This window comes from Mesoplodon densirostris, chromosome 2 (genome assembly GCF_025265405.1).
Source record: "Mesoplodon densirostris isolate mMesDen1 chromosome 2, mMesDen1 primary haplotype, whole genome shotgun sequence".
In the NCBI taxonomy this organism is placed as follows: Eukaryota; Metazoa; Chordata; class Mammalia; order Artiodactyla; family Ziphiidae; genus Mesoplodon; species Mesoplodon densirostris.
Window position 1 is genome coordinate 26,454,162 of NC_082662.1, and position 23,155 is coordinate 26,477,316.

At 48.4% G+C, this 23,155-nt stretch overlaps 1 protein-coding gene across 5 annotated transcripts; it reads left to right on the forward strand.

The window, feature by feature from the left end:
* The first annotated feature begins 4,540 nt into the window (after nucleotides 1–4,540).
* Nucleotides 4,541–22,377, forward strand: TMEM39B (transmembrane protein 39B). 5 transcript variants are annotated; one of them, XM_060089379.1, is made up of 9 exons: nucleotides 4,541–4,654; nucleotides 6,314–6,440; nucleotides 6,953–7,172; nucleotides 7,785–7,868; nucleotides 8,188–8,342; nucleotides 15,580–15,916; nucleotides 16,825–17,012; nucleotides 20,305–20,425; nucleotides 21,946–22,377. In XM_060089379.1, the coding sequence occupies exons 1-9, from the start codon at nucleotides 4,651–4,653 to the stop codon at nucleotides 22,186–22,188; spliced, it is 1,479 nt and encodes a 492-aa protein (XP_059945362.1). In that variant the 5' UTR covers nucleotides 4,541–4,650; the 3' UTR covers nucleotides 22,189–22,377. The 5 variants fall into 5 exon arrangements, with proteins under 5 accessions (XP_059945362.1, XP_059945364.1, XP_059945361.1 ...); XM_060089378.1 differs by lacking the exon at nucleotides 4,541–4,654 and having other exon boundaries at nucleotides 6,256–6,440; XM_060089380.1 differs by lacking the exons at nucleotides 4,541–4,654; nucleotides 6,314–6,440 and adding an exon at nucleotides 7,587–7,669 and having other exon boundaries at nucleotides 7,083–7,172.
* Nucleotides 22,378–23,155: the final 778 nt, after the last annotated feature.

Genomic DNA, 23,155 nt, shown 5'->3' on the forward strand with positions numbered 1-23,155 from the left:
TGTCCTCACTTTACACTGGGGAAACTGAGGCATAGAGAGGTTAAGTAATTTCCTAAGGTTGTGCACCTAGTAAGTGGTAAAGCCGGGATTTGATTCCATATAAGTCTGACTCAGAGAAGGTGCTCCGGATAACTACACTTTAATATTGAAAATACTGCCTTACATTGCCATGAATAAAACTGACACTCCAGGAAGCAGTATTGTGTTTTACCCTGCGGTTTCAGGACCCCCGCTGTGTACCACCAGAGGTCTGCATAATCAAAGGTGAAAACCGATCATACTTGCCAGCCTTGGCCCCAGAATAACAGGACCAAGGAAGAGATCCCAATTCCTGATATCCAATGACACATGACTGGCCTAGAGCCAGTGGCATTTCCTCAAAAACTCAAGACTCCTGGAAGAGCCAATAGAGAGCAAGTTAATCAGGAAATGAAGACATACAGGAGGGAAGTGAGGGCTTCGAGGTCACAAAACAGCTGAGATGTGGGGCCACAGATCTGGAGGACAAGAACCTAACCAACATCCTGCCATCTTATGATTATTTTCCCAGGGAGACTGTAGGCGGCAGATGTAAAAGGATTAAGGCCCTAGACGTTTCTGGTAGATACTGAGAAGCGTATATTGTTCTAGATTCTTGCAGTAGCACTTGTCAGACACTAAACACAAACTGGCTTTTTGTTAACAGCAAAGTCCATAAAGGCTTCAGGTATAACTGGATCAAATGATGCCATCAAGAAAGTGTCTCCTGACTTCTTTTAAATACATTTATTTATTTATTTTTAGCCGTGTTGGGTCTTCGTTTCTGTGCAAGGGCTTTCTCTAGTTGCGGCGAGTGGGGGCCACTTCATCACAGTGCACGGGCCTCTCACTATCGCGCCCTCTCGTTGTGGAGCACAGCCTCTAGATGCACAGGCTCAGTAGTTGTGGCTCACGGGTCCAGTTGCTCCGCGGCATGTGGGATCTTCCCAGGCCAGGGCTCGAACCCGTGTCCCCTGCATCGGCAGGCAGATTCTCAACCACTGCGCCACCAGGGAAGCCCTCTGACTTCTTGATTTTTCTGTGTTTCTTTCATTGTCAGCTAGTTCCCCCCAAAAGGTGGCAAGATAACCACCAAGAACTTCAAGTTTATATTTTATTTTCTTAGCCATCCCAGAGGGGGGAATATTTATTTCCCAATAGTTCTAGCACAGATCCTAGGATTGGGGCTTCCCTGGTGGCGCAGTGGTTGAGTGTCCGCCTGCCGATGCAGGGGACACGGGTTTGTGCCCCGGTCTGGGAAGATCCCACATGCCACGGAGCAGCTGGGCCCATGAGCCATGGCCGCTGAGCCTGCGCGTCCGTACCGCAAAAGAAAAAAAAAAAAAAAAAAGATCCTAGGATTGCATCTCATTTGGCCTAATTTGGGTCACTAACACACCTCCACCCTCACCCCAACCAGTCAGTGTAGCCTGCCTGACGTGGCAGGGATGGAATGCTTTGATTTGTCAGGCCAGGGTTATCTGCATACACTGAAACTGCAGAGTAAGGCAGCCGCACTAAACCACATGGCCTGAGAGAGTGGGAGGAAAGGTAGATTCCCAAGGGAAAATTGGTATTCTTACCAGAAGAAAGAGGAATGGATGCTGGGCAGGTAAAATCAGTAGTCAACCTGTAGAAGGTGGGCAGGAGCCACAGGTCATGGGTTACATGCATAGTGGTCCATTTGAGTGGCCTTACCCTCTTACCCTGGGTTGTACGAATGCCCTCAAATCAATTCAGCAAACGTCTCCTGAGTATTTGCCATGTACAAGGTCCAGTACCTTCCATATAATAGATGCACAGCTAGACAGTCCCCTGCCACCAGCCCCAGTAAGGCAAGTACCAGACTCAAGCTACTGCTTTCTCCCTGAGGGGTATAACAGGCAAACTCCTATTCGTCTCTCTGAAACCAGCTCTGATGTCCTCTCCCATGAAGGCTTCTCTTGACTACCTCCCCTGTCAGGGTTAGTCATCTTCCATTCACCTCTGAACTTGGTACATACTGCTATTGTTATCACACTGTCATAATTTATTGATTCTCCTCTCTGTCTCCCACTGATGAGTGGCATCTCTGTATCCCCAGTGCCCAAGATATAATAGATGCTCAGAAATGTTTACTGACCTGAGTCAAAATGAGTTCCCAGGAATGGCCCAGCCTCAGTCTTCTATGGAATATTCCTGAAACCATTTAGCTTCCCTTCCCAACTGGCCTTTTCAAGAGCCAGTTTGCCACTACCTCAATTCAACTGAACTAATCCTAGCTGAATGCCCATCTCATGCCAGGTGGTGTTAGGCTTTGGGGATTCAGTAATTAACAAGATACACTTCAAATTCAGTATTCCAAAGAGGTCAGAAAGAGCTCTTCTAACCAGACATTCCTTGGCTGGAAAAAGAAAAAGCAGACTTTGTGACCTGCTTTGTGACCCAGTCATTCTCCCTCCCTGGGCCTCTTTTTCCCCAGAAAGGAAGGCCTGACTTGGTATAAAATCTATAATAGATGTATATGTGTTAAACTCCGTATTTCCATTTGCCTTGGCTAAAAACCTTGGTGTAATCCTGATCTTCTCTTTCTTCCACACACCTATCCAAATTTGTCAACAAATCTTGTTGACTTTACCTTCAAATCCAGACTCCAACCATGTCTCATCACCTCACCCAGTCTGGTACAAACTATCACTATCTCTTGCTAAGATCACTGCCATAGCATCCTGGTCTCCCTGATTCTATCCTTGTGCCACTACAGTCTATTCTCACAGGGCAGCTGGAGTGATTCTTTAAAAATGGAAGTTCAGGGCTTCCCTGGTGGCGCAGTGGTTGAGAGTCCTCCTGCCGATGCAGGGGACGCGGGTTCGTGCCCCGGTCCGGGAAGATCCCACATGCCGCGAAGGGGCTGGGCCCGTGAGCCATGGCCGCTGAGCCTGCACGTCCGGAGCCTGTGCTCTGCAACGGGAGAGGCCACAACAGTGAGAGGCCCGCGTACCGCAGAAAAAAAAAAAAAAGGAAGTTCAGGTGGCTTCCCTGGTGGTGCAGTGGTTAAGAATCCGCCTGCCAATGCAGGAGACACTGGTTCGAGCCCTGCACCGGGAAGTTCCCACATACCACGGGGCAACAAAGCCCATGCTCCACAACTACTAAGCCTGTGAGCCTAGAGCCTGTGCTCTGCGACAAGAGAAGCCACCGCAATGAGAAGGTCACACATGGCAATGGAGACCCAATGCAGCCAATAATTATTTATTTATTTATTTATTTTTAAAAATGGATGTACAAACCCTCCAATAGCTCCCACCTCATTCAGAGTAAAAGCCACACGTCCATTCCTTCTCATGTCTGACTCTCATGTCTATTCCATTCCAAGCCACACTGGCCTCCTTGCTGTTTCTTAAACACACCAGCCATGCTTTTACCTAAGGGCCCTTCCAATGACTTTTCCCCTCTGCCTGGACTGCCCCCTTTCTCCAGATATCTGCATGACTGACTCACTCATTTCCTTCAAGTGTTTGTTCAAAAGTCACCTTCTCAATGAAGCCTACTGACTACCCTGTTTAAAATTGCAACCTCCCATCCCCCTTTCCTGTTTTCCTCCACAGTAATCATTCCCTTCTAACATACTGCAGAATTTACTAATTTTTTTTATCCATCTCCTCCCATTTAACTGTAAGCTCAGTGAGTATCTATTAATTAAATATCTACTAAATCATTTAATTAACTGACTCTTGTTGTCTATTATGTGCCAAAGACTGTGCTAAGTAACAGAGGTACCAGAGGATTGAGATATCTTATAGGTCTTATGAGGGAAGAAATCATAACGGTTACTAGTAGCAGCTCATTTATCGAGTGCTTCCTCTGTGTTAAGTGCTTGCCATATATCATAATAGTAATGACAGCGAACATTAATTAAAACAGACTCTGAAAAAAACAAAAACAGACTCTGTTCTACATGCATTATTTCACCTTATAGGCCACCAAGGCCTATAAGGTGAATATTACCAGTAAAGAGCAAGAAACAGGATTTCAAGTCTTGGAAATGTCAGAATCAGGAATTGAACTAAGATGGTGGAAGAAGGATAGGGTCAGATGTGATAAATAATTAGGACTTAGGGTCAGCAATAATAGGTGGAAGATTGGATGTGGAGGTAGAAGGAAATGGGGAAATAACTCCCAGGTTTTGATTGGGGTGGACCTAAGAGCAATAAGGCCAAAGAGAAAAGATGAAAGCCCAACTTGGGACGCGATGAGCTTGAGGCGCCGGAGGACCACTCATGGATGCAGGAACCAAGAGGCTATTCCGGCCCCCTCCCTCGGCCCTGAAGAGGTGCTGGGAGAAGGCACGCAAGGTAAGAGCAGGAGGTGGGTTCCCCTCCCTCTCGGGTTTTTCAGCAGCAGCTGCAGGAAAGGCGTGGGGGACCGCGAGACAAAGAGCGGGCGGGACTGCCTTGGTCCGAGCGGCCCCTTTAAGAAGCGCGCCCCCAGCTTCTAGCCCGCCTTGTATGCAAATTTGGCGGCGAGGCGGGAGCGCGCAGCTGATACCAGGGGACTGGGCTGCGGCGGTTAGTCCTCTCCCGGCCGCCGTCGCCTCCGACATATTGCCCGCTGGAGCTGCGGCGGCGAAGCGGAGAGCGCCGGGGGGAGGAGATGGGTGAGCGGCGCGGGTCCAACTCGGCCCGGGAACGGGCGGGCTCGGGGGTTAGGACGGCCAAGCTGCTGATTGCTCCCCCACGCGGACAGGATCCCGGCGAGGGGAGGGGGAGGGGATGTGGGCGTAGAGGGACCCCGCCCCCTCCTGTCGTTTTGCGGGTGGGGCTTCTGTTGTGGGGGCGGGACATCGGAGCGGTGGGAGGGGCTTCCAAATGCTGAGGCTCCCTGGGGGCTTTGGTGAGGACCCACTCTTCTGGCCTAGAGCGGGCCGAGGCTTAGCGGCGGGCGTGGCCTTAGTGCTAAGGGCGGAGCTCCTGAGCTGTAGGCCCCGGTGCAGGGGCAAACTTTCTGGGCAGTAGGGGCTTTGTACTGGCGAGGTGGGCCGGGAAGGAGACCTTCCGGAAGAAGGGAGCCCACTCTGTAGCCAGGCTTCTGGGCAGAGAGAGCTTTTATTGGCTTGTGGGCGGGTTTTATGAGCTGACAATTGTGTGTAGGCGGGGCTTCTGGGCTGAGGGGCTTCATGTGGGTGCAGAGCTTCTAAACAGAGGAGAGTGGGTGTGGGCAGAGCATCTGGACTGAGGGTGCCTGTGTGGGGTTTTCCAAGCCAGGTACAGTAGTGCATGAACAGAGCTTTGGGGCTGGGGGCTGTTTGGGGCAGAGCTCCCGGACAAGAACTTTTCCGAGACGTGTGGGAAAAGCTTCCAGGCTGAGAAGCTAGGGCAAGGGGTGTGTGTGTGTGGAGGCTGCTCTGCTGCCATGAGGAGGTATGAACAAGGCTATAACTTTGACTGGGACTGGGGTGGTGCCTTGGAGCTTTGTGCAGGACTTTTGTGCAGGGTGGTGCCTGGGAGCTTGGGCTAGACTGCTAAGCCTAGAGAAAAGAGGTTGCAGGTCCAAGTTTTGGGTTCACAACCACACCATCCTCCCTTGACACTGTGCTCAGGCCCTGGTCCTGACCGTGAGAGTCCAGGTTGCCCACTAAGCTGGATCTTGGGTCCTGGAGAAAAAACTTCAAGGGTGCCCATAGTTGTAAGCCTACAGGGAGTTGTAGTATCTGAAAGGAGCAGTGTACACCAGCGCTAAGAGCGCAGGACCCAGACCCCCAGACTACCTGTGATACAATGTAAACTGAGTTTACCAATCTGTGGAACCTTTCTGGATTCATTCCCTCATCAACAGTTATTGAGCACTTACTTCATGCTGGGCACTGTGGTAGGAGGAGGGGATACAACAGTGAAAAGGACAGATCAGGATAGTGACCTCACTGGCCTTCCATTCCAGTGGGAAAGATAGACAGTAAATATGTTAACAAATGAATAAGATGAAGAGTGAATTGTGAAAAAATATAGAAATAAGATAGAGAGTTATGGGGGCAGATACTTACAAAATGGCAGGGAATGGCTCTCCAGAGAGTACAGCAAGTGCAGAAGGTAGCAGTAAGCTTGGTTTGCTCAAAGAGAGAAAGGCCAGGCTGGCTGAAGCATGGGGCCGAGGCAGGGAATGGTAGGAGATAAGTTGGAAGAGGTGGGCAGGGGCCAGATCATGGGTCTCTAACTGAGTGACAAAATGAGACAGCAGGTAACTGGCAGCGAGTATCATTGCTGTTGTCCTTGACATATGCCCTCTGGCTTGAGGATCTACCTTATGTCGAGCCCTGCAGGAGGACGAAGAGGTCCCAACAGGACATCCTACTGTCGAAATCCACTCTGTGAGCCAGGATCCTCTGGGGGCTCAGGTGGGGGCCACACTTCCAACGCATCAGTCACCAGTGTCCGTTCCCGCACCAGGTAAACTACTTTCTGTGTTTTGTGCCTCACTGTGTGCTCTCAGGAGCAATCTGGACAAAGCTCTCCCTGACTGGGCTCTAGGGTGTGATTCCCTAGATGCCAGATGGGGGGCTTAAAGGGTGGGGAGCAGCAGAAAAGTCCCAGAGGGTGGTCAGTGGGACAGATGCAGTGGGACATAATGTAATAAACCCGAAGGCCTGGATTCCAGTTACAGTTCTGCTTCTGATTTGCTGGTGGCTTGGACAAGTTGTCTCCCCTCTCTGGGCCTCCTTTTCTTCATCTGTAAAATGGACCTAATAATTCTTTCCTTCCTGGGGAATGTTGGAAAGACTGAATCAGCTTATGAATAGGAAAAGGCTCTGTCAGCTCCTTTGTCTGACAGGCAGGATTAGGAGGACTCCATCCCTGCCCTGAGCTGCTTTTCTGGTCCTGCTCCGCAATCCTGTGCCCCAGAACTGCTTCTTGGTAGGGTTCTCAGGTCAGCTCTTGATGTTGTTCCCTCCCACCCCCAGGAGCAGTTCTGGGACGGGCCTCTCCAGCCCCCCACTGGCCACCCAGACGGTCGTGCCCCTGCAGCACTGCAAGATCCCTGAGCTGCCAGTCCAGGCCAGCATTCTGTTTGAGTTGCAGCTCTTCTTCTGCCAGCTCATAGCCCTCTTCGTCCACTACATCAACATCTACAAGACAGTGTGGTGGTATCCGCCCTCCCACCCGCCCTCCCACACCTCCCTGGTAGGTGCCCAGCTAGGACCCGCTGTGTGTGTGTGTGTGTGTGTGTGTGTGTGTGTGTGTGTGTGTGAGAGTGACATGTTTGGTTTTAGTTTAGCATAGCTTACGCAGAACCCTGTGTGTTTGGCCTCATGCTGGGCATGAGAGGTATAAAAAGAACAGGAAACTGATGATTCCTGAACGCTCACCCCTAGTGTGCTCAGCACCACACTACACAGTGTAATGGTAGCAGAGATGAATCTGACTCAGATTTTGTCTAAAGGAGCACAGAGTCTTAAGTCCTGTGGGGGAGGTGAGTCACAGGCATACATGGCTATTTCAAGGAGAGGAAAGAGCTCTGTGCAGAAGGAGAGGTGCAGGGGCAGGGGCATGGGTGATCAGAGCAAGAGGGCTCACACACCACTCTCTTGTCTCCAGGGACTGTCCCACTTTCCTCCTCTGGGTCCTGTTCTACTCCTCTAGGTATTTTCCTGGTCTGACTCAGCTGGAGGCCTATGAAGGTCAGAGAGTGGGGACAGTCCTGATGGAAAGGACTGGGCAGGGGGAGGTGGGTATGCGAAAAGCCCGTACACGGGCAGGGGGCCCACGTGACCCCCAGCCTCTGCCCCCTGACAGAATTTCCACCTGATCGACTTCAACTTGCTGATGGTGACCACCATTGTTCTGGGCCGCCGCTTCATTGGGTCCATCGTGAAGGAGGTGATTGGGTCCCAGAGGCTGGCCGGGGAACTCTGGGACTCCCCTTTACCCATGGGGGTACCAAGGAGGTGTGCCCAGCCCTTCAACCCTGAGGCATTTCCTTGGGGCTCCCTTTGAACTTGGTTGAAGAGTATTACATCCCATCGGCTCTTGGAGTTTCCTGGGCGTCGAGGGAAAGGATTCACCTTGCCAGGTTCTGCCCAGCCTGCTGCCCCACGTTTCCCCGGGCGGGATCACGGGTCATCCTGGGAGGGATTTGGGCACAGCCCCCATGACCTCCATCCAAGGCCCCATCCCATCCTATCTCGCCCTGACCCAGGCTTCTCAGAGGGGGAAGGTCTCCCTCTTTCGCTCCATCATGCTGTTCCTCACCCGCTTCACCGTTCTCACGGCAACAGGCTGGAGTCTGTGCCGCTCCCTCATCCACCTCTTCAGGACCTACTCCTTCCTGAACCTCCTGTTCCTCTGCTATCCGTGAGTACCCCTCACTCCACCCCCTCACTGCCCAGCACCTGTTCCTGGCCTCTGCCCTGAGTGTGGCTGGGCACTGGGCCTCCACTACCCAGTAGACTCACAGGCAGGCAGCAACAGTACTCTCTCACATTGTCTGACAATATCGTCCTGAGATCAGGACGATTAGCCTTCTTTTGAAGGAGCAGAAACTGAGACGGCAGGCATAATTTCCCCAAGGTGCCCTCAAGGGGGAGGTCAGAAGGGGACTCAGATCTGAGTGTATATCCCACAGCTTCTGAGGGGGTATGCACGGGCTTCATCTTCCTCTCTCTTTCCTCTCTCTCTGGTTCTTTCTCTTTCTCTGTCTCTTTGCATATCTTAGTGTTTATGTAGTCTCTCGGTGCCTCCCCCCAGGTCTGTATGCTTGCAAGCACCGGGGTGCGTGCATGTTTCTGTGTGGGTGTCTGTGCGTGAAGCATGTGTGTGTGTGTGTGTATGTGTGTGTGTGTGTGTGTGTGTATCTTCACATGCATATCTGTATGTCCGTCTGTGTGTCTGCTTTGCTCACTCACTTCCTCCGTCTTGCCAGAACCCAGATTGTTGAGGAGGAAAGATAGTGTCTGGGAGGAGCACAGGCCTGCCCCTTTCTGGACTAGAATTGGGGAGAGCTTTGGCAAGATGTCCACTCTGGCTGTTTCTGGGCATTAACAGTAATTTCCCAACCCCTGGGCTTTCTGAGTCATGAACTTCCTCAGGCTGGGTTACCTCTGTTCCCTGGGAAGCTTCAGAGCTGGACACTCATCTCTCCCCTGCGTGATCAAAAGGTCACTGTCATGGTAGGAGCCCAATCACACTTGCTTTAGTTATAACTAGTTTTTAATTATAAGAGTGATACATGTGTCATGTAACAATATTAAACTTTACAGAAGATTTTAACATAGAAAATGGAAGTCCCACATAATCTCAGTCCTCCAGCAAACCATTATCTTGCAGCATGTCCTTCTAAATTTTTTCTGTGCAAGTACCCTCACATATACATTTTTAAAAATTTTTTATTTATTTATTTATTTATTTTTGGCTGTGTTGGGTCTTCGTTTCTGTGTGAGGGCTTTCTCTAGTTGCGGCGAGCGGGGGCCACTCTTCATCGCGGTGCGTGGGCCTCTCACTGTCGCGGCCTCTCTTGTTTCGGAGCACGGGCTCCAGACGCGCAGGCTCAGTAGTTGTGGCTCACGGCTTAGTTGCTCCATGGCAGGTGGGATCTTCCCAGACCAGGGCTTGAACCCGTGTCCCCTGCATTGACAGGCAGATTCTCAACCACTGTGCCACCAGGGAAGCCCACATATACATTTTTTAAAAACAGAAAAATAGGGTTAATCTCTGTGCATGATAATGTATAATTTATTACACGTTCACGTAGTCACATAACTTGGATATTTTCCCATGGCAGTATATATGGGTCTGCCTCAGTTGTTTAAATGGCCTCATAGTATTCCATTGAATAGACTTTTCACAATTTTTTTTGTTTGTCTTCTGTTGGTGGACTTTTGAGTTGTTTCCAGCTTTTCCCTGTTGGAAACAATGAGGCAGGGAACATTCTTTTGCATACATCTTTGCACACTTGTCCAATATTTCTGTACAACAGAGTCCCAGAAGTAGAATTATTGCACCAAAGGTATGTTTTACATTTTTGATAGATACTAACAAATGGCCCTCCAAGATTGTACTGATTAGAAATGTCAACAGTTGCCTTAATTTGACACTTTCTGGTTACTACTCAGACATCACCCAGTGTTCATATTTTGCTTTATTTTATATTATTTAATCTTTAAATTTTTATTAACATAAGACAAGTATATCATTAAAAAATCAAATGCAATAGTGCTAAAAAACTTGATGATGGGAATTCTCTGGTGGTCCAATGGTTTGGACTCCACGCTTTCACTGCTGAGGGTGCGGGTTCGATCCCTAGTCAGGGATCTAAGATCCCACGAGGTGTCGTGTGGCAAAAAAAAAAAAAAAAAAAAAAAAGCTTATGATGAGAAACAGCCTTTAACCCCACCCTCCAGATTTTTAGTCCCACTTCTCAAAAGCAACCTCTTTTACTGTTTCTGGTTTTAAGTGTTCTCTGAGTTACCGCCATAACTCTAATATCCTTATGCTTTTGTTTATTTCTTTACACATTTATTTATTGATTTTATAATTGGGTAATAGGTTCACATCATTAAAACTGAAAAACAGATAAAAGAATGTAGAATGAAAAATTCTTCCCTTGACTCCTGTCTCCCAGCTACCCAGTTTCCCTTCTACTCTTAGAAGGAAGGGAACCTAACCACCACAAGAGGTAACCACCATGTTTCTGGTTTCTTGTATATCCTGGAAATGAATGTTCTGTGCATATACAAGCATACCACACACACACACACACGCACACATGCACACATACATTGATTCCCTGCATTGACAGATGAAGATTTACTTCACCTTCCATCCGTACTGTTCCTAGTATTTGATAATTGTTATTCTTTTTAATTTTCTGTTGGGCCTCTTTTTCAATAATATGAGTATGCCTATGTTTTTTATTCCATCAACAATAGTCAGTGTCTTAATCCCTTTTATGTAAGAACATAATATTAGGAGCCCTGTCCATCGGCTTTTCCTCCCCTCTTCCTCCTATCACTTCCTGGCAGCTGTACTCTTATATTGTCATGCTTGACATTCACATTCTCCTATATAGCCACATTTAAGTCTTCCATTCTTTGTCTAAGGCTAATTTTAAAAATTAAAAACCAATAAGTGGCCTTGATATTATTATGAGTATGAAAATATTATTCACTGTAGGACCGAGTAGTGTGCATAGATGATATTCCTTCTCTATATTTACTGAATTATAATCTTGGGCCTCTTAAAAAAAAGAATGTTCTTAGTGTCAAGGTCAAATGGTTTCTCTTTTCTTATATTCCATCAATTGCTTAAAACCATGCCACATTTTAGTTTGCTTCATATTTAGATAGTAACTTTCTTATATAGCTTTTTATTTTTCTTGGAGTTTCTAATTGCCTTTCTTTTTTCTTGTTGACAAAAGAATGACGGGCCTTCATCATATCCTCAAGTTTATCCAGCCTGTCAATCATACTACCTGTTGCCTGGAGTCCATTTTTCCCCCCAAAGACATCCCTCCTGGAGCCCTCCATCCTCCTGGTCCAGTCTGGAGTGGTTGCTCTTTAAGCCTGCTATGCAGCTCTCAGCCTGGGACTTCCTTTCTCTGCCCTCCTGGGTTGGATCCACTGTTTCTTGGATCCTGTGTCTTCCTCTTTCTTGGTTTTCTCCCTTATTTTGCTGAAGTGCATTATGAGGTAATTTTCTTAACAAGGGGTATATTGGAGGTATATACAGTCTTAGTCCTTGCATGTCTGAAAATGCCTTTATTCTGCCCTCATACTTGATTGATGGTTTGGCCAAATGTCGATTTCTAAGTTCAAATTCATATTCTCTCAGAATTTTGAAGATGTTGCTCCATTGTCTCTAGCATCCAATGTTTCTAATGAGAAGTCTGATGCTAGTTTGATTCCAGTTACTTTGTGGATGACTTGTTTTTTCCTTTCTGAAAGCTTTTGGGAGTATTCTGTTTATCTTTTGATTATTTGAAATTTCACAAGAATGTGTCTGATATGGAACTTTTGTCATTCATCTTATCAGTACTCTAGGACTTTTTTAACCTGGAGATTTGTGTATTTCTTCAGGTCAGGGAAATTTTCTCCTATTATTTCTTTGATAATATCTTCCCTCCCATTTTTTCTGTTCTCTCTGGGACTTCTCTGCGTCGCATGGTAGACCTCATAGATTGGTCATCTGTTTCTCTTATATTTTCCCTTATACTTTTCATCTTTCTCCCTTTCTTCCTCTCCCTCCATCCCTCTCTCCCTCCCTCTCCTCTTTCTTTCTCTCTCTGACTCTGTCTCTCTCTTTCTCTATCTTTTTCTCTCTCTTTCTTTTTATGTTGTCTTTAGGGGGATTTTCTCAACTTCATCTTTCAGATTTTTTATTGAGATTTTTTTCAGCAATCATATTTTTCATCTCTAAGTCCTCTTTCTTGATTTCTGATTGTTCTTTTCTCATAGCATTCTGTTCTTGTTTTAAAAATCTCTTATGTTCCCTCAATTTTGTCTTTCCACCAGGTCAATTTTTCTGTTTCATGCTGCTAGTTTTCTAAGTGTAGTTAGTTTCTTTGGTTGTCTGTTTACATTTAAGAGTGGAGGACTGAGTGGCTTGGAATGCATTTTCTCTCCCTCTGCCATTGTATACGTGAATGGGAGGTTTGACTGGGAATTCTAAGTATGTGGGCAGGGCACACTGACTGGTAGACTTTGCTTTAGGAAGAGTGAATGAGGTGCTAATTGTCAGGCTGTGGGCACCCAGACTGGTAGACTTTGCTTTAGGAAGAGTGAATGAGGTGCTAATTGTCAGGCTGTGGGCACCCATAGACCAGAAAGGGGAGGGAGGTATTACTCTAGGGTGCCCCCATTAGAGACCTCAGTTCTCCTCAGTTTATTCAGTTTCTTTAGAGAAGAATCTTTCAGGGCAGATTGTGTCAGGTTTGTAGGAGAATAAAGGGAGTGACTCATAAATGAATACAGATCTGTGTTTAATCCCATTTGTTCAGCCCTGCTTCTCACTTCTACCCTCTATCAAATGTGCCCACTTCAAGCCAGTCTCTCTTGGGTCACTCTGGGCAGATAAGCTCCTACCCCCACTGTAACCCTCTCATGGCACATTCTGGGTCTACGCTGTCTCATGGCACATTCTAGACCTACGCTATCCAGTTTAGTAACTTCTAGCTGCCTATTGTTATTAAACATTTGAAATAGGCTAGTTTTAACTGAAATGTGCTGTTAGTGTAAAACGTACACTGGATTCTGAAGACTTAGTACAAAAAAAAGAAAGTAAAATATCTCATTCATAAATAATGATTATATATTGAAGCGATAATATTGTGCCTATATTGGGTTAAGTAAAATAGAGTATTAAAATTAATTTCTTCTTTTTTTTAATGCGGCTTCTAGAAAATTTTAAATTACATGTGTGACTCTCATATTTCTATTGGACAGCACTGCTCTAGATGATGACCTCCTCATCTGTCAACATGTTTCCATCTGCTATCTAAATTTGTCAGAATCACTTATGTACTGATAACCCCCACTCCCATTCTCTTTGCTGATATGGATTTATTTTCTACTTTTATTTATTTACTCTCTACATTGATACTGTCACATCTAGGATGGAGAGGATGAAAGAGGATCTGCCATCTTGCATGTGAAGTTGTTTCTAACTTGTGACCTGTCAGAGCAGCTGCTTGCTGTTACCAAATAATTTAATTGTATCGGCAGTCCTTCTTAGTGGCAAAGCCAAGAAGATTCTTAAGTACTTGTCCTTAAGGTTGAGTCTGAAGCCCTTGTGTGTTCATGTAGGTGCCCCACGCCCTCATTCCCACCGAGTGCCCTGAAGAAGGTTTTGGGAATCCCATTTCAGTGTTCTTTTCTGTCCCATAGAACCATTGACCTCTTTCTTTTCTAAACAAAATTGTATTGATCTTCTACTTTAGGCCAGACACCATGCTGGGCATTGTTGCAAAGATTAAAAGAGAGTATTTATAAAAACACTAGCATAATGCCTGACTGAGCATAGAGAATCAGTACAAGCTAGGTAACTTAAGGCAAGTTAAGGAAACTGAGGCTCCTAGAGATTATATAACTTGCCCTATATCACAGCATTATTAAGTGGCAGAGCTGGGATTTTAATCCCAGCCTATTTGACCCCAAAGGTTATGCTCTTCACCAGAATTCTCTAAGTTATCTTACTTGAACCTTACCCTAGGAGAAGTGGAAGCATTCCCATTTTATAGGCCAGAAAGCAAAAACCCAAAGAGGCTAATTATATGAGTGCCCAAGAACACTCATATATCCCTTCCTGGAAGTTCAGAATAAAGAAAGAGAACATTACTATAGATAAGAAAATGTAGCATTCTCACTGGCTCTGGCTCCTGGCAGCAGCCCAGGGACCCTTCTGGAGCTATGTCTGAGGGCCTGGGGAAATTGAGAGGCCCTAAGCTAAAACAAGGAATGCCTGTCAAGAGCACCTATCATGACATTCCATGTACTGTGCTTAGCACTTACCCACTTTAATGATCTACTCTTCTGGGCTATGGGTCTGTCTAGTTTTCTCCTTAAATGATATCAGCCACACACTCCATCTCTTAACTAATTAGCTCCAGCCCTGACCTAGGGGTACTCCTCAGGGGAAGTGGTTTGTACTGTTCAAGGGCCCATTTCAGTGCCTGGCACATAATAGACACACAATAAATATTGTTCCTGAACTGTCCTCCTCTGCAAGCTAAAGAGCTGCCCCCATGTGCACCCATGACAATGTCTACCTCTCCTTTGTGGTACCATGTATATTTTCAATTAATGAATTACTTGTAGTATTTGCTGAGTATCTGTCTTTTTTTTTTTTCTTTTTTTTTGCGGTACACGGGCCTCTCACTGTTGTGGCCTCTCACTGTTGTGGCCTCTCCCGTTGCGGAGCACAGGCTCCGGACGCGCAGGCTCAGCGGCCATGGCTCACGGGCCCAGCCGCTCTGAGGCACGTGGGATCTTCCCGGACCGGAGCACGAACCCGTGTCCCCTGCATCGGCAGGCGGACTCTCAACCACTGTGCCACCAGGGAAGCCCTGAGTATCTGTCTTGATCACCGGTACCAGACAGTTCTGGATTTGAATCCCAGCTCTATTACTTCCTTACTAGTTGTGTGACCTTTCGGAATCCACTCCACCTGTCTGAGTCAAAGCTTCCTCAGCTGAAAAGGGCACAAACTAATAGTACCTAACACAGGTTAAGAGAAACAAAAGAAGAGAATGCATGTAAAGCACTTAGTACAGTATCTGGAGCACAGGTTGTGCCCAGTGAATGTGGACTGTTATGATTACTGCTGGGCAGCAATAGTGTGTGAGGGCCGGGACTTGTGTCTTGCTTCCTACTGTATACCTGCCGCTCAGCACAATGCTTGGCACGCACTTAGTGCTAATACATGGGTTGAATGACTGATCATTGGCTGGGAGGCTGGATGGCTAGAGGGTCCGGTAGAGTCTCCCCTCTGAACAGCCAGGAGAGCTAAAGCCCAGGAGGAAAGAAGATTCCCTTGGTGGTTAAGAGTTGGGATCCTGGCCCTTGGGCAGGCCTGCCCTCACCACTGTCTTCCCCAGCAGGTTTGGGATGTACATTCCGTTCCTGCAGCTGAACTGTGACCTCCGCAAGACAAACCTCTTCAGTCACATGGCCTCCATGGGTCCCCGGGAGGCTGTCAGTGGCCTGGCACGGAGCCGGGACTACCTGCTGACACTGCGGGAGACGTGGAAGCAGCACACGCGGCAGCTGTACGGCCCAGACGCCATGCCCACCCACGCCTGCTGCCTGTCGCCCAGCCTCATCCGCAGTGAGGTGGAGTTCCTCAAGATGGACTTCAACTGGCGCATGAAGGAGGTGCTGGTCAGCTCCATGCTAAGCGCCTATTATGTGGCCTTTGTGCCTGTTTGGTTTGTGAAGGTGCGTAGCTTGACCCAGGGAGGGAAGGGGCCTCACTCTGCTGCCTGCCCCCCAGGAGCCCTTTTGCCCGCATAAATAACTCTGCTGCTCTTGATGAGATTCCCATACGTGCTCCTGAGGGCCAGAGTGACTACTGCCTTCATTTTAGAGTGGAAGAAACAAGGCTCGCTGAATGGACATGGCCTGCACGAGGTCACCCAGCCAGCGAGGGGGACGTGGCACTGTTGTTTGTAATACTTGGTAAAGGAAGGCGGTGACTTGGTGTTTCCGTGTGGCGGTTTTGGCACAGGCACGTCACAATGTCCTGCTTTGTCATTAAGTTCGAAAGGCAGGACTCATCCAGATCTGAGTGACTCCAAAGGCCTGTGCTCTCTCTCTGGCTTGTATGACCATGTGGGAAGGTACCTCCCCAGCTGGCTTGACACATTTCTCTGAGGATGGGCTGCACTGAATGATTGGGGGTTGAGAGGACTTCATGTCCGTTGGGCACCTACAACCTGCTAGAACGTTGATGAGTATTATAATCCTCCTCACGCCTCTCAGAGGTGGTTACTCTTATCCTCATTTAACAGATGAGGAAGTTAGCCCAGAGAAGTGAAATGACTTGCCCAAGGTCACATAGTGACTAAGCAGCAGAGCCAAGATTTGAACTCATTTCCGTTGAACCCCAGAGCCTGTTCTCTGGCTCAGAGTGGGAACAATTTTTCTTTGTAGAAAACTGAGTAGTGGGCATAGGGTTTAAGCCCATGATTAAGCCACCTTTGTTAGGTGTTCAGTCCTTCGTCTCAGGCCACCCCGAGGTCTCTCTAGGGCTGTCTTGATCTCCGAGACAGATGGAATCAGGGATGGGGGAGGGAGTGAGGCCATTATGGGTATCCAAGGTCTCACCCACCTCCCGCTGCCCCCAGAACACACATTACTATGACAAGCGCTGGTCCTGCGAGCTCTTCCTGCTGGTGTCCATCAGCACCTCGGTGATCCTCATGCAGCACCTGCTGCCTGCCAGCTACTGCGACCTGCTGCATAAGGCCGCTGCCCACCTGGGCTGCTGGCAGAAGGTGGACCCAGCACTGTGCTCCAATGTACTGCAGCACCCGTGAGTCTGCCCTTCTCTGCTTGACCCCAGCCCACCCTGGTCAGTGTCTGGAGTCACTCACCTCCCTGCTCATCAACTCATTCATTCAATCAGCAAATAGTTATTGAGCGTGTCTTGTATGCTAGGCCTTGTGGCCAGAGTGGGATATGGCAGGGCCCAGGAAGGACATGTCTCCTGTCCTTGGGTAACTTGCAGTGTCTTGAAGATGGGAGGAAGGCAGGTGGTAAATTCATAGACTCATTGACTTTCTCATTCACTGACTTAGGTACTTGCTCATTGGCTGATTTGCTCATGCATTCACTCATTGCTTCCCTCCTTCCACTCACTCATCCATCCAATCATTGGCTAATCTACTCTTTCAGAAAGCATTTACTTCTACCTAAGCTGTCCCAGGCCTGGTGCTGTGTATTGGACAAAGGAGCTTGGACTTTGACCTATAGGCAGAGGGGAGCTATGGAGGGTTTTGAACAGTGGAGGGACCCATTCCAAGGTGTGCCTTAGAAACATCAGTCTGGTAACAGGGTATGGTGCTGTGTTAGTTGATGACATACCCTGGCCAGGGAAGAAAAGCCACAGGGAGGAAATGGCTAAGACGAGACCCCTTGAGGAGTTACAGTCTGGTGCGGGTGATAGCCATGTACACAAAGCGTTAGGATGAGTGGGGTGACAAAGGCCCAGCTGCAGGATGGCATTGCACTCAGAGCAGAGGCAGAAGTCACCCTGCTCAGGAGCCCTGAGGGGCTGGGCTGTCCTCCCCTCAGCCTGACCTATCCTTCCTGGTGCCTAGCATTTCTACAGCCCTTCATCACCGTCTTTTTACCCCAGTTATGCTAATTTTCCTGCCTGTATCCCCCCATTAGACTGGAAGCTCCTCAAGGCTGGGACCATCTCTGAATCACATCTCAGTTTTGGGCCCAGCACAAGGCCCAGCCGAGAAGAGACCCCTAGGACAGGTTTGTAGAGATAGGCCCACAGAGATGCAAAGGGAGGCCGCAGAGGCCAAGCCTCCTGATGTTGGCCCTGCATGCCAGTCAGGGTCCCTCTCAGGCTCTGTCCAGGTGGTCCAGAGAGGGGATGGATATTGCCAAATGGGCTGAAGTGGGGCTTGGCTTAGCCTAAGGCTCTGAGGGGAGCGGGGAGAAGAAAGAGAGTACATGGCTGAATATGAGGATAAACCTGCCCATGGCTCACCATGGTCTGCGGGTAAGATCCAGGCTCCCTCACGTGGCTTCCCATGACGAACTGACTCCTACCAGCCTTTCTGCTCCGTCTCTTCCCATGCCCCAACTCATACTCTGCTCTAGCCAGACCCAACCTCTTCGGATCCTCCAATTCTGTATGTTCTTTTTTTTGGCCGCATTGGGTCTTCGTTGCTGCGCATAGGCTTTCTCTAGTTGTGGCGAGCGGGGGCTACTGTTTGTTGCGGTGCGCGGGCTTCCCATTACAGTGGTTTCTCTTGTTGCGGAGCATGGGCTCTAAGCGCACAGGCTTCAGTAGTTGTGGCTCGCGGGCTCTAGAGTGCAGGCTCAGTAGTTGTGGCACATGGGCTCAGTAGTTGTGGCGCACGGCCTTAGCTGCTCCACAGCATGTGGGATCTTCCTGGCCCAGGGATCAAGCCCGTGTTCCCTGCATTGACAGGCGGATTCTTAACCACTGCGCCACCAGGGACATCCCTGTATGTACTTTTGTATCCAGGCTTTTGCCTATGATGCATGTTTTGCGTGGAGTGACCTTTCCAGTTTTCTTTTCCTGTTTAATTCCTATTCATCCTTTAGCACTTTGCGTCCTCCAGGAACACTTTCCTGACCACTCGGGATAGGTTCAGTGTCCCTGCCCTGCCTGTGCTCCCCCTCTGCTGTGTTTGCTTAGTTACTTGCCTGTCATTCCAAGACTAAAGCTCCTGGAGGTCAGGGTCCTTGTCTGTCAAGCACTCGGCCATCTCACTCCTGGCAAAATGCCTGGCTTGTGATAGGTCCAACAGCAAATTTTTTGTGTTTTTTGTATGTAAGCTTTTTTTAAGGTAGAATTTCCATACAGTGAAATTCACAGATCTTGAAGTGTACAATTCTTTGAGTTTTGATAAAGACATACACACCCATGTAACCCTTCCCCCATCAAGATACAGAACATTTCCAGCCCCTCAGAAAATTTCCTTATGGCCCTTCCCAACGACCCCCTCCCCCTGGCAACCATCTTTTCATTTCATTTCACCATAGGTTAGTTTTGCCTATTCTACAGCTTCATGTAAATTAAATCATACAGTAGACATTCTTCTTGGGTCCAGCTTCTTTCATTCAGCATATTGTTTGTGAGGTTCATCCATGTTGTTGCATATGACATGGTAACTGTTTTTTAAATGAAGGAATCAACAGGACAGGAGCATGAGATTGAGCTTCTTGTGGACAGTTATTCTCAGTCCTCTGGCCCAGGACCCTTAGGTTTCCTGGGAGATCTCAAAGAACAATGGAAGAAAATACACTGGTCCCACAACCTTATTCACATGCTCTCTGGGGCGCCTCTGTGCCAGGCCTTGTGGCATGCTCCGAGGACACAGAAATGAACTGGACACCATCCCTTCCCCTTCAGCGCTCTGAGACTAGTGAGGGATACGGGGAAATAAATAAGTGACAACACATTGGGGAAAGTGGACCAGTAGCAGGAGATTCAGGGAGCACTTAAAAGATGCTGAACTCTGTGGGATAGGGCATCTGGAAGAGCAGTCCAGCCGGAGCGGGCACCTCATGAAGAGACAGGAGCAGTCAGGTGTGCTGGAGGAACTAGAGGCAGTTCTGGGTGGCTTGAGCAGGCGCTATGTGGTGGGGGTCATGGAAGGCCACACTGGGACTCGGAGGCCATAACACATCATTGGGGACTTGACTCCAGGGGCACCGGAAAGCCTTCAAAGGGTTTTGAGGAGAGACTAGTCAGGCTTGGCTTGGTGTTTCACAAAGACCACTTGGGCAGCTGTGTGGTGGACTGCTGGGAGGCTAGAAGTGAGACTGATGGGAGGCTAGATGAAGAAAATGACCCCAGGGAGGGAAAAAGGTTTTCTTGAAATCCCTAGAGACAATGGATGTCAGCCCTAAACCTTCCGACTCCCAGTGCAGTGAATTTCTTACAGCTCTTACCCATTTTACAGAAAAGGCAACTAAGACCCAGAAAAGGAAAGTCACTGTGTCTAAGTGATAGAAATGGGAGTAGAGCCCTGGTGATCACCCCGTGCCCAGTCTTCTCACGTCCCCTTGTGTGGGTGAGCTGGGCATAAGGGGGTTTTGTCGGGCTGTGCCTCCAGGTGGACTGAAGAATGCATGTGGCCCCAGGGCGTGCTGGTGAAGCACAGCAAGAACGTCTACAAAGCAGTGGGCCACTACAACGTGGCTGTCCCCTCCGATGTCTCCCACTTCCGGTTCCACGTGAGTCTCCTCCCCTGGGAAGGAGGGGTGGGGCCTGATCTAGAGGGCAGGAGGATCAGCTGGGCAGGAAGGTGATGTCATAGCAAGAGGCGGCTATTTTCAATATTTCCCAAATCCAAAAGAAGACAATGCACATGGGCAGCCCAAGGACAGCCATACAAATGATCCCTTCATAACTGTAGCTCACTTGGTACCAGATCTTTGAAAACATTGGGTGGAGGTAGAAAAGATGATACAACAAAAGGAGGGGTTCTTGGTGGTCAAAATAATTACACTCATCATTCCTTACTGTGTGCCAGGCAGTGTGGTAAACACTTCCCATGCACCCTCCTATTCAGTCTTCACCAGAACCTTGTGTATGAAAGAAATACCAGGGCTGTCCTGGTTTTCAGGTACTGAAATCAGCTTAGAGAGTTTAACTTGTTCCAAGGGTGCCTTACTGGGAAACTTGGGAACTAATGGTAATGGCTCACGGAGTCAGTACTATGGAAAGGGCTGCTCAAAATCATCTGGGCTGGTGGTTTCCATTTTATTTACTAATTTTACTGTCAAAATCCTTTTTTCCAACTCAGTCAAACTAAAGTTCAGTATGTAGGACCTCATGGCGCTGCTCTGTTTGAAAGGGTTAGAACTCCCCTCACTTCCTGCTTACCACTGTGGTAGCCCCTAAAAGACCTCCTGGAACCTGGGGCTCTGAGGAACACAGTTTGAGGAATCATTGATCTGGGCTAACCTCTTCTTTCCCAGTAGAGAAACCTGAGGTTCAGACAGGGAAGGGACTTGCCCAAGGTCCTACAGCCTGTCAGGTGCAGAGCTGAGCCTGGCGTGCTGGTCTCTCAGACTCCTGTTTCCTGGCACTTCTCCTGCTATCCTATAATCAGCTCTTGAGGTTTAGGTACCTTGGCCCTTGCAGAATCAAGATCCCTGGGCATCGATCATTCTTTTAAACTGACCAGAAAAATTTTCTTAGTCTCTACACTCTACCTTGCCCTTTAGACACCAGGTAAGAGTGATGCGTCTCTGTGTCCCCTGGAAGCTTCTAGCCTAGCGGGGGATGCTACACATGAAATAGTAAATGACTCAGGCTTTATAGTCTATAATAACTTTCCATGCCTCTGTCATAAGATTCTGCTTTGTTCAGGCCTGACAGTATCCAGGAAGTCACATATAATAAGGTGTTGGTTTTCGACCAACAAAAGTTTGAGAGAACAAGCAGGACTTCTCAAGAAAAGTTTCTGGGAGGAGGTGGAAGTTGATCCGGATCTTTTTTTTGTTTGTTTTTTTTGATCCGGATCTTAAACAGCTTCTGTGGGAAGCAGTAGTCTTGACAGAAGCAACACCACAAACAAAGGCAGAGAGATGGCAAGGTCCACGCCCAACCCTATGAAGTCTTCTTCCCCACCCAAGTCTGCATGGGGCCCCGAGAGCTTGACCCCTTCCCTGGCCTACCCAGAACCCCCTTCCCAGAGGCAGGTTTCTGGAGCCCCCTTTCCAGTCCATGCCTACTCCTTCCTGGGCAGTTCTTTTTCAGCAAACCCCTGCGGATCCTCAACATCCTTCTGCTGCTGGAGGGCGCGGTCATCGTCTACCAGCTCTACTCGTTAATGTCCTCTGATAAGTGGCACCAGACCATCTCACTGGCACTCATCCTCTTCAGCAACTACTACGCCTTCTTCAAGCTGCTGCGAGACCGCCTGGTATTGGGCAAGGCCTACTCGTACTCGGTCAACCCCCAGAGGGACCTAGACCACCGGTTCTCCTGAGCCCCAGGGCAACCCAGGGACAGCATCCAGGCTTCAGCCAGGGGCTCCCTGGGAAGCAGCTGTTGGGGAGGGATGGGTGAGGGGCAAAAAAAAACAAAAACAGACAAAAAAAAATCCACCAGAGCTTTGTATTTTTGTTACATACTGTTTCTTTCTTTGATAATTGATGTGATTATGAGGAGAAAAAAAAAGTCCTATTTTTATACTCCCAATAAGCCTGTGTCCTGTATTTCTTTCTCCTTTTCTTGCCTGTCAGGCAGAGAGCAGAGGTGTGGGATTCTTGGCCAGGACACCCCATGTGTGGCTTCTGGGGCCCCTGTGAGCTCTGCCTTCTCCGGTGGAGAAAAGATGAGACACCCGAGGTCACCGTAGCATAGTAGCTGCTGCTGGCTGAATGTTCGCAGTGTGCCAGAGGCTGCTCTACGTGTATTACAGGCCTTGTCTTAATCCAGTTTTTATGACAACCCTAGGAGGTAGGTGCTGTCACTCCTATAGATGAAAACAGGAGCTCAGGGAGCTATCTATCATGACTTGCCCAAGGTAACACAGCTAAGAAGTGGTAGTGCTGGGTCCCAAAACCCTCTGAAAGATAACACTACTATCCCAGCAGAATGCGATGTACTGATTCCCAGCACGCAGTCACTGAGACCCTGCTCTGTGTCAGATGCCGAGGTAGATGAAGATGCCAAGACACAGAAACAAACAAGTCACTACACTGAGAGGGGTATAACAGTTACAAGGTACATAATAGCACTGGGGAGAGAACATTTAATGCTCTCTGGACTTCTTGGAGAAGGGGATAGTCTGAGTTGTATCGGCCGCTTCCTAGGTGGACAGGAAGGGGTAAAGGCGCTTCAAGCCGAGCAGTAGCATTCTGGGGTACTTGGAGAAGGTAAGCAGAAAGTGGTTCCTAGAGCAAGAAAGATAAGGAAAGTTGGGGGGAGGTGGGTTGGATCTGGAAAGGTCT